Here is a 12554-nt window from a genome sequence, read left to right as displayed (position 1 = left end):
GCCTGAAGGAGGAACTACTTTTTGCTTCCTGGAGACCAGGATACTGTTGTCTGGGGAGGCTGCGCATAATTAGTTCCACTACCTGTAAGTGGCGTCCCTGTGGTCGTCGTCACAGACGTTCACAGACGGTGTTGTGACATAAGACAACAAACGTTTCCAGATCCTGTCAGTTCTATATCTGTCCCGAGGACAGATGGCGCTCCCTGCTGGTGCTGTCCTGCACAGTGCCTCACCTCGGACACACGCCATACGGACCTGAACCAGGGTGGGAGGGGTCTGGCATCACAGCAGGAAGTGGTTTTGGGTCCTGACAGGACCTAGAACCACTTCCTCCACCAGCATCTCCAGATATGTGACACACACCCAGTGTTGAAAAAAACAGAAAGACCACTAGACAAAAATAAAAGAAGCGCAACACAGAAATACTTTACAATTCCACCTTTTATTATTTGGAAAAAATCAAGTCTAAAAAGCTGCGGATGCATGTGAACAATGCAAAAAGACGAGAGGTGAAGGTGAGCCGTCAGCAGTCCACAGCTTCAAGTAAAACATGTTCCGACAAAGAACTTCTCCAAAGAGAATCAATAGTCAACCTGCAACTCATCAAAGTCAACTTAAATAAGGGGGCAAACACATTTTTTTACAAAGCATTTTAACACTGATGAAGGGGAATAAAAATAGCCACGAAGGAAAGATTCGCTCAAAAGGCTTAAAATGAGAAGTGGGGGGCGGGACAAAAAAAACCAAACAAGAACACTCCTCACAAACGAGACGATAAAGAGGGTTGGATGCAGCAGCTTCTGTCTGGGGTTCTTCCAGCAGACAGCGGCCGCTCCTCCGCTGCATCGCTGCAAAGGTACGGGACAGGAGGGGGCGCCGCAGTGCACAATATTTCCTACAACAGTATGTACAACATGGCAGCTGCAGTCCAGCGGCGGAGTGACATGTGAGTTGGCTCAGTTACAGTTCAAACAATTCAACCGCGGCGACACACGCACGCACACACACACACGCACGCGCACACACACGCACACAGAGCGCTAGAACCTGTTGGCGGCAGGAGGTCACCTGACTCCACAGGGACCAGTGGGGGAGACGAGGAAACAAGGATTTTTTTTATACAGCGTGTGTCCAGTAGGGGGGGCACCCTTTCTTTCTCTGACTAACTACAGAGAGTAAGGAGCATGTGATCAGGTGGAACCTGGGACTCAAATCAAGGTGGGGGAGGGGCTTCTCCTTTCATGCATGAGTGTCCAGGTGTGTGTGTGTGTGTGTGTATGTGTGTGTTTTTCTCCGTGTTGTTGAGGTGTGTGAGTGAGTGAGTGTGTTTTCTCTCTGTGCTGCTATGGTGTGTGTGTGTGTTTTTCTCCGTGTTGTTGAGGTGAGTGAGTGAGTGAGTGTGTTTTCTCTCTGTGTTGCTGTGCTGTGTGTGTGTGTGTGTGTGTGTGTGTGTGTGTGTGTGTGTGTGTGTCTCAGTGTGTGACAGCCTATAGGAAGGCGCTGGGGTTTGCTCGGGGGTCTTTCTGGTTCCTGTAGCGCACGGCAAGCCACACCCCCAGAATCTGAAAGACATCATCACCATCACCTTGGTCATCACCATCAAGAGAAGAAGAGTCTAACACAGAGACGTGAGTCAATACGAAGTGATTTCTTTTTCTAAAATTCAAATCTTGGTCCAAAACAACATTTCTCGCGACACATTTCTGGGTGGAAGCTCTGCCCAGGGATCAGCTGACTAGTTTTATCAGACAGTGCGTGGGCGGAGGGCGGGGCCCTCACTCACCTCTGTGAAGCTGAAGAAGAGGCCGACGCCCCCGAGGATCTTCAGGGCTTCTGCTGCGTGGATGAGCATCATGTCCCCGCAGGTGAAACAAGTGGGCAAGGAAGTCTTCTTGCACGCCTGCGTGGAAACAAACACACAATGTGTGACACAGGCGCAGAGAGACTGCACCCTGTGCGCCACCTGCTGGTGAAGGTGCAGCAGGTTTGTGTGTGTGTGTGTGTGTGTGTGTGTGTCTGCTCTCACCGCAGGGCAGCTATCTAAGTCCTGAGTGTACTGGCCCAGGCTGGAGGAAGTGTTGAACAGGCCGCAGCAGTTGAGCTGATTCTCCAGGTCCTCCTTAGTCTTGTTGTCCAGCATCTGCCACGTGGAGTTCAGCAAGGCCTCCTGCAGGGGGAGCCAGACTTGTCAGACAGATGCCGAGCGGGAAGAAGGTCCGCCTCAAAAGGTCAAAGGTCAAAGCTCACCTGCTGCCCGCTGTTCATGGCCAGGCAGGAGCAGGAGACGCCAAACTGGAAGAGGAAGACGATGAAGAGGATGACCATGTACTGGAGGTCGAAAGGTCAAGGAGACAGACCAGCCACGACCGACCGGGAGGACCAAAGCTTCCAAGCTTCCAAGTTGAAAAGGATACGAAGAAGAGCATGACCTGGTGGTGGTGCACGGCGCCCACCAGGCCCACGATGGCGATGAGCAGCAGGAAGACGCCCACGGCGATCACCCCACCGATGATGTGGATGCTGGACACCAGGCCGAAGCCCTTCCCCCATGCTGCAACACCAATCAGCAGCAGCCCCACCAGCTGGGAAACGCAGGGGGGTAGATATGTTATATCCTCCAGATATAAACAATGAACCTTTTCATATCGACCCAAACAAGTTTTGCTTCAACACTGAATATGGAACGAGCATGCTTGATACTACACAATAACTGACTTCATATTACACACATGCGAAATTGAATTTCAAATAAAAAAAGAAAACTCATCAAAATGAATACAATTTAAATACAAATCGTATGGCTCTTTTTTTATTTGCAGCTTTCTGATTTAAATTTCAACAGTGACCTTTTCCACGGGCTGATAATACATTTAAAAATAAAATTAAAACAATAAGCCAATTAAGTCATAATAATATCCTTCAATGAACGTCCTGTCCTGATTGGTGTGTCAAAATACCAGCAGAGCATTCTGGGATTTGTAGTGTTAGAGGTACATGTGCTGTATAATAGTGGCAGGACAGGGTTTGTATTCCAGAACAAGTTTTGGGAATACAAACCTTACACACACACACACACACACACACACACACACACACACACACACACACACACACACACACACACACACACACACACACACACACACACACACACACACACACACACACAGCCCTCTGTGTGAGTCTAGAGGGAGGCGGAGCTCGTTTGGCCTTTAACTCCTCTTCTATTTTCATGACATCATCAGTGAGTCACGGAGCTGAAGTGACTCTGCCACCGCTGACACCATGTCACGCTCCAAAGGTTTGTGAGACAACTCACATCTTGTCAGTGTGTGGCAGGACGTCACCCCAGTCCCAATAGCTCAGTAGGACCAGTTAAGACAACAACAACAACTCTTAAACACTAAAAAACAGTTAACACAGAATTATGGCTCTTGTATGAGAAGAGAGACAAACTCAACAGTTAAATATTAAACACTCTGAATGTTTTCAAACATTATCATGTCACTCAGAGTCACGTCTGATTAACATTAATGCTCAACGAGCGTTTCCTGACTGGCTGCTTCTGTTTTTCAGCCCTAGAACAGAGGACCAAAGATTGCAGTCATATGACACCTTGTTATCATCGCGCTGACGGTTGTGTAATCATCAACACACGTGAGACGCGAATCCAACAGGATCATCGGCCAAAATACAGTGGAACGCGCGCGCGCGCGCGCGCACACACACACACACACACACACACACACACACACACACACACACACAGGTCAGCCACAACCGCAGCCAGGTGTCATTATAGCCCGCGCACACTGACAGCAGCGAGCGGGGTGCTTCACCTCAGTCCAGGTGTCCGCCGTCACCTCACATGGAGGGAGGGATGGACACACACACACACACACACACACACACACACACACACACACACACACACAGAGCTTTCAGATAAGGAACACGGAGATTACACTGACAGCCTTCTAAAGTCCGCTAGCATTCCGTTAAAGCTCAGCTGCCTTATCACGTAATGGCGATAGCTGCGCTATCTAGCAGGTTGAGCTACAGGGTTCTATTTTCCACGTCAGTCCCCCCTATTCTAACCCTCTCCTCTAATAACGAAACACAACACCGACACCTCACCATTAATCAGCGGCGGACTGAAGTCTGAGGCTTGAGGGAGCAAAAGGGAGAATGTATTAAGAGTGTTTTTCTTCCGCTCTGAGGCTAACAGCTAGGCTACCGTGGCTCATTCTGACGCCGCTTTACTTAGCCCGAGCTAGCCTACCCTAGTCGGGCTCTCTGACTGCACGCACGTTCACTCACCATGTAAACCACATTGAGGGAGCACAGCGCATTCTTGGAGCAGGTGAAGCCTCCGCAGACCATGTTCACCCGGTGATGGAGCACACTGTGACACCGCTGTCTGCCTGGTAAACGCAGCCGAGTAGCTAGTGATTAGCTAAACCGTCTGAAACACAGACGTTTCCGAGCCGAGGGGAGCGGAGGGCGTGGCTACAAGGCAGAGCTTTGCCATTGGCGTCACTGTTGAGTCACACGCCCACTTCCGGACCGCCGGATGCTGTTTGATTGATGTGCATCAGGCTGCGGACTTCTCTGGAAGTGTTTTCATTTCGGCGTGGTTGGGGCACAAAGGTTCTTACACGGTAACAGTCACACACGCTGAAGTCACCGTACTGGCTGAACACAGCAGCATAACAACAGAGAAAACTGGAAGTGGAGACGTCACAGGGTGACGTGTGGGGATGGAACTGTTCCTGTTACTCCTATATCAGTTCCTTCGGGTCCTTACGTTGGTGTATGTACACTAGACGCCACAGATAGCGTCTAGTGTTTAATGTATGGGTGGGCAAACCTTTTGACTGTTGGGGCTACAATGGGTTCTAAAAATTGACAGAGGGAGCAGGAGCTGATGGATGGAGTGTTTTGGTGACTCATCTCATAGGAGGAAAAAAAAAATATATTATGGGATATGTAGAAAACACATCCTTTAATGTTCATTGAAAATGAACAAAAGCATTACAACAAAATATATGTCTTTGAAGCCCAATGGTATTTAGCTTTTTATTGAAGTGACTATTAAAACACTGAAAAAGGATGAAATACAACTATTTAATGACTTACTTAGTATTAATTCATTCACTATTAATTTTAATTAAGTTCGGCAGGCCAGATTAAAAAGCATATGGACCCCCGGGCTGCAGTTTGCCCATGCGTGGCCTAGTGAGTGAACTCCAATATTTCAGACTCATGTATTTACACTTTTTGGCCTGAATGCTTTTTTCCCCCTCGTAACTAACCTGGACCCTGAATTTGAACCTGTGAGGTTGAAATCCGGGCCAAGCAGCCGCAAAATAATTTTGTAACTCATCAGTTTTAATCAGTAGTTCTTAAGTTCAGTGTGCCAACATGTAATTCAGATTCAGGAGTGTAGCTTTATTTATTTTTTGGCAGGGATTGAGGGCACCAGGGAATCACATGGAAGCAGCAGTCAGATTAGAGGAAAGGTGCAAAAACCACATGCACGCACGACGCCTTGCGCAGCCGTGGTGTGAAGTTCTCACAGCGCGACTTCAGAAGAAGGAAGTGGAGCTTTTCCGTTAACCTGCAGAGGAAGCTGTCGTGAGCTGTGGTTTGAATCGAGAGTCAGAGAGAGACGCGTTGCTTCTGCTGCTGCCTCCTCCTCTCGTTCTTCTTCTGCTGCTGTTGCTGGTGTGGAGCTCCGATGGGCTGAGACAGACGGCTGCTGCAGGTCAACAGGTCGGGATGAGCAGCGGCAACAAGTCAGTCAACTTGGCGGCGCCGGCGGTGAAGGCCGAGGTCAGGAGGTACGAGTCCCTGCAGAAGACCCTGGTCAGGCTCTCCAAGCAGGTGGACCGGGTGGAGGACGAGCAGCTGCGCTCGGGTCTCAGAGTTTATCTCCACAGTGTTCAAGGTAAGCCGCCGCCATGACCTGCAGCTTCTGCTTCACGCGTTGACATAAACAGGAAGGAGAGAAAAGTGTAGCGCTCACACTCGCCTTTTGGTGGGGAAAGAGGGGAGGGGCGACACACTGGTGGAGGCGGCTGCGGACCTTGACCAGCGGCTCGTTACTCCACCTCTTTGGAGGTCTTTGTGTTTACTGCAGGAACGTTTCAGTCCCTCCAACATGGAGGCAGGTGGAGCAGCCACGGTGACAAGATGGAAAACCTGCTTTGAGGTTCAACTTCCTGTCTGAGAGCTGCTGAAAAAGCCACTTCCTGTCAGACTGACACGCTCAGTCCCGGGGAGTTGAATCAGTGTGACGTCACTTCCTGGAAGGGAGCTGTTGTTTAGAGGATGCACTTCTGACTGAGGTGAAGTTCTGCTTCACCTTAGAGCTGCGACTCATTGACTCCTTGTTGAGCAACTGATGGCTGTGTGTGTGTGTGTGTGTGTGTGTGTGTGTGTGTGTGTGTGTGTGTGTGTGTGTGTGTGTGTGTGTGGGTGGGTGTTTCGACATCACTATCGCACCTGGTTGGCTGCAGGAGGGAACTGCTTTTTCGATGTGTCACAACACTGAAGGGCATGTAAATGAGGACGTTCCAACCTTCTTGTGCAGGACGTGTGCTTCCCCCTCCGTATAGTGACACACAAAGAAAGTAGTTCCTCTGTTGTTTTACATCAGCGAAATGAAAGAGAAGGAGGGGCTGGAAGACGAGGAGATGAAGGAGGAGAAGCAGCGGCAGGTGGAGCAGGAGGAATTGCAGGAGCTGAAGGAGGAGCTGCATGAGGAAGAAGAAGAACTGCCGAGGGAGGATGAGGAGCTGAAGGAGGAGCAGGAGGAGCTGCATGAGGAAGAGGAGGAACTGCAAAAGGAGGATGAGGAGCTGATGGAGGAGTAGGAGGGAGAGTTGAAGCAGAAATGGGAGGAAGTGGAGCTAAAGGAGGAGCAGGAGGAGTAATTGAAGCAGGAAGAGGAGGAGGTGAGGGAGGAGCTAAAGTAGGAGCAGGAGGAGGAGCTGAAGGAGCAAGGGAAGGAACTGCAGGAGGAGCCAAAGGAGGTTCTAGAAGAGGAGCAAAAGGAGGAACTGTAGCAGCATTGGGAAAAGCTAGAGAAGGAGCTTAAGGAGGAGCTGCGGTAGGAAGAGGAGGAGCTGGAGGAGGAGCTAAAGAATCAGCTGCTGTAGGAAAGGTAGGAGCTGGAGGAGGAGCTAAAGGAGGAGCAACGATCCTTTTGTGAGGACCTCTGAAGGGACTTCAGTGCTTCTGGCCAGGATGGTCATGAATGAATCAAATGATGCCCGACTGGACCTACTGGCGGTTGTTTGCAGGTTCACATCTGCACATGTAGGCTCTTGTTCAGCTGCTTGCAGATGCTTAATACCCTGGCTGTCAATATAGTTGTGTCAGTGCAGGATTGCTGTTAAATAAGAGTGGTTTGGCTTTCTTGCTTTCACAGCAGTTCTTTCTTATTTACACACTGAAGGTCTCACTCACAGGATTGTTGCCTTGCAATGCCATGTTTGGACCATCCAACATGAGAGCGTTTGGTGTTTGGAGTTCATATATTATCAGAAATTGCTGTTCAATATCACTGAAATGCAGTGGAGCCTTTTGTGCATATTGGTCATGAATACTGAACTGACTGAAATGATATGACCTACATTTACCATTTGCCTTTTGTTAAGTCCCGCCCCCATGGCGAGCCTGTTTTCGCTTCTGCTTCATTCTCACGACACATCAACATTCACATCAAACATGGATTCATCAGCTGTTTTGGTGATTTGGAATATTAACATAATGTCTCTCTCTGATGTGAAAGAAATTGACAGGAGGGACTGTAACTTTAATTTGTAAAGGCATGTTGAAAATGAGAGAGAAGCTGTAATCACAGCATGTTGCCATTTAAAATGAACAAAGTAATATTGTGGCGATTTGCCAAGGTAACCACGCTGGGAGTTGGATTTTGTCTGTTGATGCACCTGAGCCGACGCAGCTCTTCTCACAATCTTTATTCATTCATGAAATCATCATTTTCATTTCAGCATTCAAAATATTCCTATATTTGAACAAGAACAATTATTCTTGGTTGTATTTTAGACTTGCATGTTCTCCCTGTGTCTGCATGTGTTCTCCGGCTTCCTCCCACAGTCCAAGAACATGCATGTCAGGTGATTTGAGAACTCTAAATTGTCTGTAGGGGTGTGTGAGGGTGAAATGGGTGTTTGGCCGTGCAATGAACTTGGGTGTTACCCTGCCTTCGCCCTATGACAGCTGGGAGAGGCTCCAAGCAGACCCCCGCTACCCTCAGTGCAGGAGGGAGCGAGTATTGAAAAGGGATGGAAGGATGGATGGTATTTTAGACTCAACGTCGTAACGTATTTCAGCCTTTAGGCGGAGCAGTGCTGCTGTCTCGGAGGAGGAGGAGGAAGGAAGGAAGAGGAGATGGAGGAGGAGGAGGAGGCGGAGGAAGTGGAGGAGGTGGGGAAGGTGGAGGAGAAAGAGGAAGGGAGGGGGCATTTTGCCAGTGGACTTTCACACCTTAGCAACAACCAGGCAAACACACACACACACACACACACACACTGGTGATATGACGGACAGGTACGTCTTGCCGCCCTCCATCCTCTCCTCCTTTCCGACATGGGCGGGGGGAGGGGGAGGGACTAGAGGAGGAGGAGGAGGAGCAGCAGCAGCAGCAGAAGACGCGCAGCGCGGACGCGCTCCCTCCGTGCGAGCTTGGATGCGCGTGTCCGTGCGGCGACCTGTGAGCGAACGAGTGCGTGCGTGCACGCGCGCTTGTGCGAGTGGCATTGGCCATGCGCAGTAGCCGGCGGCGGGGCCGCGATGACCGGACGTTCCCCGAACCGCCGCTCGGCTCCTTCCGGCGGCTCCGCGCTCCGCTCGGCGGCTCCTCGTGCTGATCCACCCCGCCCCTTCCCGCCAGGCCGCCGCTGCCGCTGCCGCCGCCGCTTCGCGCGCTGAACCGGATGCCAACTGTCATCGCACGTGCGCGCAAGTGGTCCGGATCGGATCCGATACCGGCACCGGTTGCCGGGCATAGCGCCGTGACAGCGGAGGATTTGTGATCGGCTGGGGCTGCAGCCGGTCGCCGGGTGACGTAGGCTGCGGTTGTTATCGTCGTCGTCGTCGTCGTCGCACCTGGAACGAGGTCACGTGACCGACAGACGAACTCCACCAGCATGAGGCGCCTCGAGCCGGACGGAACCACCGCGGAGCTGCAGCTGTGACACGCCGAGACAAAGGAGGAGCCGGAGGATGGAGCCGAACCTCGGCCGCTCCGGGGGAGGACCTTCCTCCTTCCCGCCCCTGTAAGTCACCAACCCCAGCCCCTACCATCACCCACCACCGGCACCACTGGCAGCTTGCACAGCGACCGACCCAGTCAGCTGATCACGTCTTCCTCGATCACCCATAACCTCTGATGGCTGGACTCATGAGTGGAGGCGGAGCTCTGCAGCAGCAGCAGCAGCAGCAGCAGCAGCGCACCACCTACCTCATCTCCCTCACCCTGGTCAAGGTGGAGGCTGTGGATGAGGATGGGGGCGGCCCGGCCCGGCCAGCAGGTGGCACTGCGCCCGGCTCTCCCCAGCCCAGCTCCGCCCTGCCCACAGGTGCAGCAGGGCCCGCTCACGTCGAAAACGGAGCTGGACCCGAGGAGGAGACCCCCGATCCGGCCTCGCCGGCACCCCCATCCGCTGTGGAGAAGACCCCAGGTCGGCGGACGCCCCCTGCGGAGCCCGGCCACGCCCCCAGCAGGGCGGGTCCGACCCTGCGGGCGTCAGGTCAGCGACCCGTCAGCCTGCTCAAGTCCCACAGCCGGCGTGAGGGCCGGGACCGCAGCCCCACCTCTGCGCAGAGCCTGGACCGCAAAGACTGCCGAGGGCCCATGTCCTCGCCGGGGCCCTGCAGGGCCTCCTGGGCCGAGGCCAGCCGCTCCGAGGGCTGGAAGGATGACGCCGCCCTGGAGGCTGGAGGTGGGACGGGCGCCGTGATGAGGGACCTCCCTCGGAAGGAGAGGCTGAAGACGGGCTCGGCCTCCCTGCCGGCGCCCAGCAGCCTCAGCTCCAAGCCTGCCCGCAAAGGGAAGAGCCGCACACTGGACAACAGTGACCTGAGCAGCCTGAGCGAGGACCTGGGCCTGACCCGGGACCTCCGGGACCCCCAGCAGCAGGGCCCGCCAGGCCAGCGGGGGCCCAACAAGGACCGCAAGATGCTCAAGTTCATCAGCGGCATTTTCACCAAGAGCACCTCAGCCACCGGGGGGAGCTCCACAGCACCCCCTGTGTACATACAGAGAGACTCCAGTGAGGAGGAAGGTAGGGGGTGGCACGTGCACGCGCACTCAAACACACACACGCACACACATATGCATGCACACACACACACACACACACATATATACACACATTAACACAAACATGCACGTACATACACGCACATATGCACACGCACACACGCACACAAACACTCACATACACAGACATACACACATGCACGCACACATGCACACACATGCACGCGCGCACACAAATACACACGCACCTCATCTCAGATCTATTCTCCATCTTCCTGCCTCCATGACAACAGGCCGTTATCAGAGACTCCGCCTCTGCTGGAGGGGGCGGAGCTAGCAGTTGCCCCGCCCCTTCCCCCCAAAAAATACATTCCCATGCTGGCTGTGTGCGTTTGTGTCACTACAACACACCAATCAGACTTAATTGTGGTCGTGCGCAGAGCGCGCCCACACGCATACACACACACACACACACACACACACACACACACCAGCGTGGGTTTAAGGCTCCTAATGACACTGCTGGCAGCTGATTCAGGTCCTGGAGACATGAGGGAAGTGACGGCCGTCAGCCAATCAACGTCTTCCAAATCGTCTCTCTCTGAAGCTCCGCCCACTCCTCCTCGCTCTCACACTTACAGGGGCCATTTTTCTCCATCATCAAACTACATCATGTGCAAACAAATCCTGTTAGTTCCTCCTCGGGCACCGTGAACAATGTGTGTGTGCGCGCGCATATGTGTGTGTGTGTGTGTGTATTTGTCTCAACGTCATGTGAAATGATAACACAACACACATACTACTGAGGGCAGGAGGAAGTGTTGCCATGGCAACCGCTGCTACGGAGGCAGAGTCTGGTGAAACAGAGGGGTGTGTGTGTGTGTGTGTGTGTGTGTGCGTGTGTGTGTGAGTGTGTGTGAGAGAGAGAGGCAGACAGGATTTCTGTGCACTGATGCACAACACTGCATGTCTGCTGCTCCGTCTGGTACAATGTGTGTGTGTATGTGGAGGGGTGTGGTCAGGTGGTCAGACAGACAGGTGTGGTCTGACAGAGGTCAGGTGACCCCCAGCTGGGCGGAGTCAGCCTGGTGGAGGAGGCTAGAACACTGTGTGACTTGTTGGGGTTTTATTTTCAATACTGAGCAGAAATCCAGGTTGTTGTCTCCAAATTTGTTCTTCCAACGACGCCCCTGACAGGAAGTGATGAAGGTTTCAGCAGCAGCTCCCACTTTCATCATCAAGCTTTTTATTTCCCTCACGATGCGTTTGTTGTTCGAAATAAACTGGAGCACATCACCCTCTCCTCTGTGTGTGTGTGTGTGTGTGTGTGTGTGTGTGTGTGTGTGTGTGTGTGTGTGTGTGTGTGTGTGTGTGTGTGTGTGTGTGCACGTGAGCGCGTACGTGCGTGGGTGTGCATACCCGTCTGTCTTGACAAATGTCCACCCGTGTTATCACAGTGTGCTCAAAAACACTCGGATCTGCAAAGTTAGCCCTTTGTGACATCACAGAGGGCACTGCTCCTTCTCCCAGGTTATAGACCACACCCTCAGACAGGTGTTGGCTCTGCCCTCCGCTCAGATGGAAAACAAAGACATGAAACTCAGCCAGAAATTATGAATTGATGATAGCGCCTGATTGGCTCTCCCAGGTCACATGGACCGACGGTCATGTAAAAACCGTGTGATTGGCTGCAGGTGGGTCTGACCTGTGTGTGTGTGTGTGTGTGTGTGCGCGCTTCTGCACAAGTAGAGGAGGTGGGCCAACCTCATTCACAGGTGAGTGAGTGAGAGAAAGAGAGAGAGAGAGAGAGAGAAAGACATCGTGCTGCGCCCTGTCTGCAGACTCCTCTTCATCTCTCCTCCTCCTCTGTTCCTGGTCCTCTTCCTCTTCTTCTCCTCCTCATCCACCTCCCCTTTTCCTCCTGCTCACCTCCTCCTCCTCCTCCTCCTCCTCCACTTCATTGTCTTCTCCTCCTCACTCACCTTTCCTCCTCTTTATCTTCTCCTCACCTCTTCTCTCCTGTTCTCACTTCCACCTCCTCCTCCTCCTCCTCTTCGTCTTCACTTCCTCCTCACCTCTCTACCTACTCCTTATCTCTTCTTCCTCCTTTCCTTCTCCTCTTTTTCTCGCTACACCTCCTCCTCCCCCTCTTCTCTTCCTCTCCACCTCCTCTCCTTCTCCTCCTCCTCCACGTCCTCTCCTTCTCCCCTCTTCCTCTCCTCCACCTCCTCCTACTCCTCTTCTTTATCTTCTCCTCCTG

At 52.5% G+C, this 12554-nt stretch overlaps 2 protein-coding genes across 9 annotated transcripts in view; one reads left to right on the top strand and one right to left on the bottom strand.

The window, feature by feature from the left end:
• Window positions 1–423: 423 nt before the first annotated feature.
• Window positions 424–4580, bottom strand: tspan31 (tetraspanin 31). Of its 2 annotated transcripts, XR_012926700.1 has the most exons (7): window positions 4321–4580; window positions 2415–2582; window positions 2248–2328; window positions 2027–2167; window positions 1784–1900; window positions 1363–1562; window positions 424–1275 (listed from the first exon to the last, which is right to left on the bottom strand). XR_012926700.1 is itself a non-coding variant. In XM_076026901.1 (6 exons), exons 1-6 carry the CDS (start codon window positions 4381–4383, stop codon window positions 1488–1490), a joined length of 645 nt encoding a protein of 214 aa, XP_075883016.1. In that variant the 5' UTR covers window positions 4384–4579; the 3' UTR covers window positions 424–1487. The 2 variants fall into 2 exon arrangements, 1 of the variants encoding a protein (XP_075883016.1); XM_076026901.1 differs by having other exon boundaries at window positions 424–1562; window positions 4321–4579.
• Window positions 4581–5504: 924 nt separating this feature from the next.
• LOC142888516 (arf-GAP with GTPase, ANK repeat and PH domain-containing protein 1-like) overlaps window positions 5505–12554 on the top strand; it is a 15197-nt gene continuing 8147 nt past the window's right edge. For 2 of the 7 annotated variants that reach the window (XM_076026892.1, XM_076026887.1), the window contains exon 1: window positions 8663–10316. In XM_076026892.1, the coding sequence (XP_075883007.1) occupies window positions 9422–10316 (895 nt within the window). In that variant the 5' untranslated portion in view covers window positions 8663–9421. Of the gene's footprint in view, window positions 5951–8662; window positions 10317–12554 lie in introns of those variants that run through there. The other 5 variants (XM_076026893.1, XM_076026894.1, XM_076026895.1 and 2 more) reach the window with 5 other exon arrangements.

Source organism: Nelusetta ayraudi, unplaced genomic scaffold, assembly GCF_046127955.1.
Source record: "Nelusetta ayraudi isolate G7.1 ecotype Tasmania unplaced genomic scaffold, CSIRO-AGI_Nayr_v1 ptg000019l, whole genome shotgun sequence".
NCBI classification, from domain to species: domain Eukaryota; kingdom Metazoa; phylum Chordata; class Actinopteri; order Tetraodontiformes; family Monacanthidae; genus Nelusetta; species Nelusetta ayraudi.
The sequence above is the reverse complement of the archived record's forward strand: the minus strand, read 5'-3'. Positions and strand labels throughout refer to the sequence as shown.

Excerpts from the sequence above, each read along its gene's own strand:
- tspan31 (XM_076026901.1), bottom strand. The coding sequence starts at position 4,383 with ATGGTCTGCGGAGGCTTCACCTGCTCCAAGAATGCGCTGTGCTCCCTC. Across the intron at positions 1,901-2,026 it reads ACTTAGATAGCTGCCCTGCG|GCGTGCAAGAAGACTTCCTT; the intron begins GTGAGAGCAGAC and ends GTTTCCACGCAG. Across the intron at positions 1,563-1,783 it reads TCTTCTTCAGCTTCACAGAG|ATTCTGGGGGTGTGGCTTGC; the intron begins GTGAGTGAGGGC and ends GATGTCTTTCAG.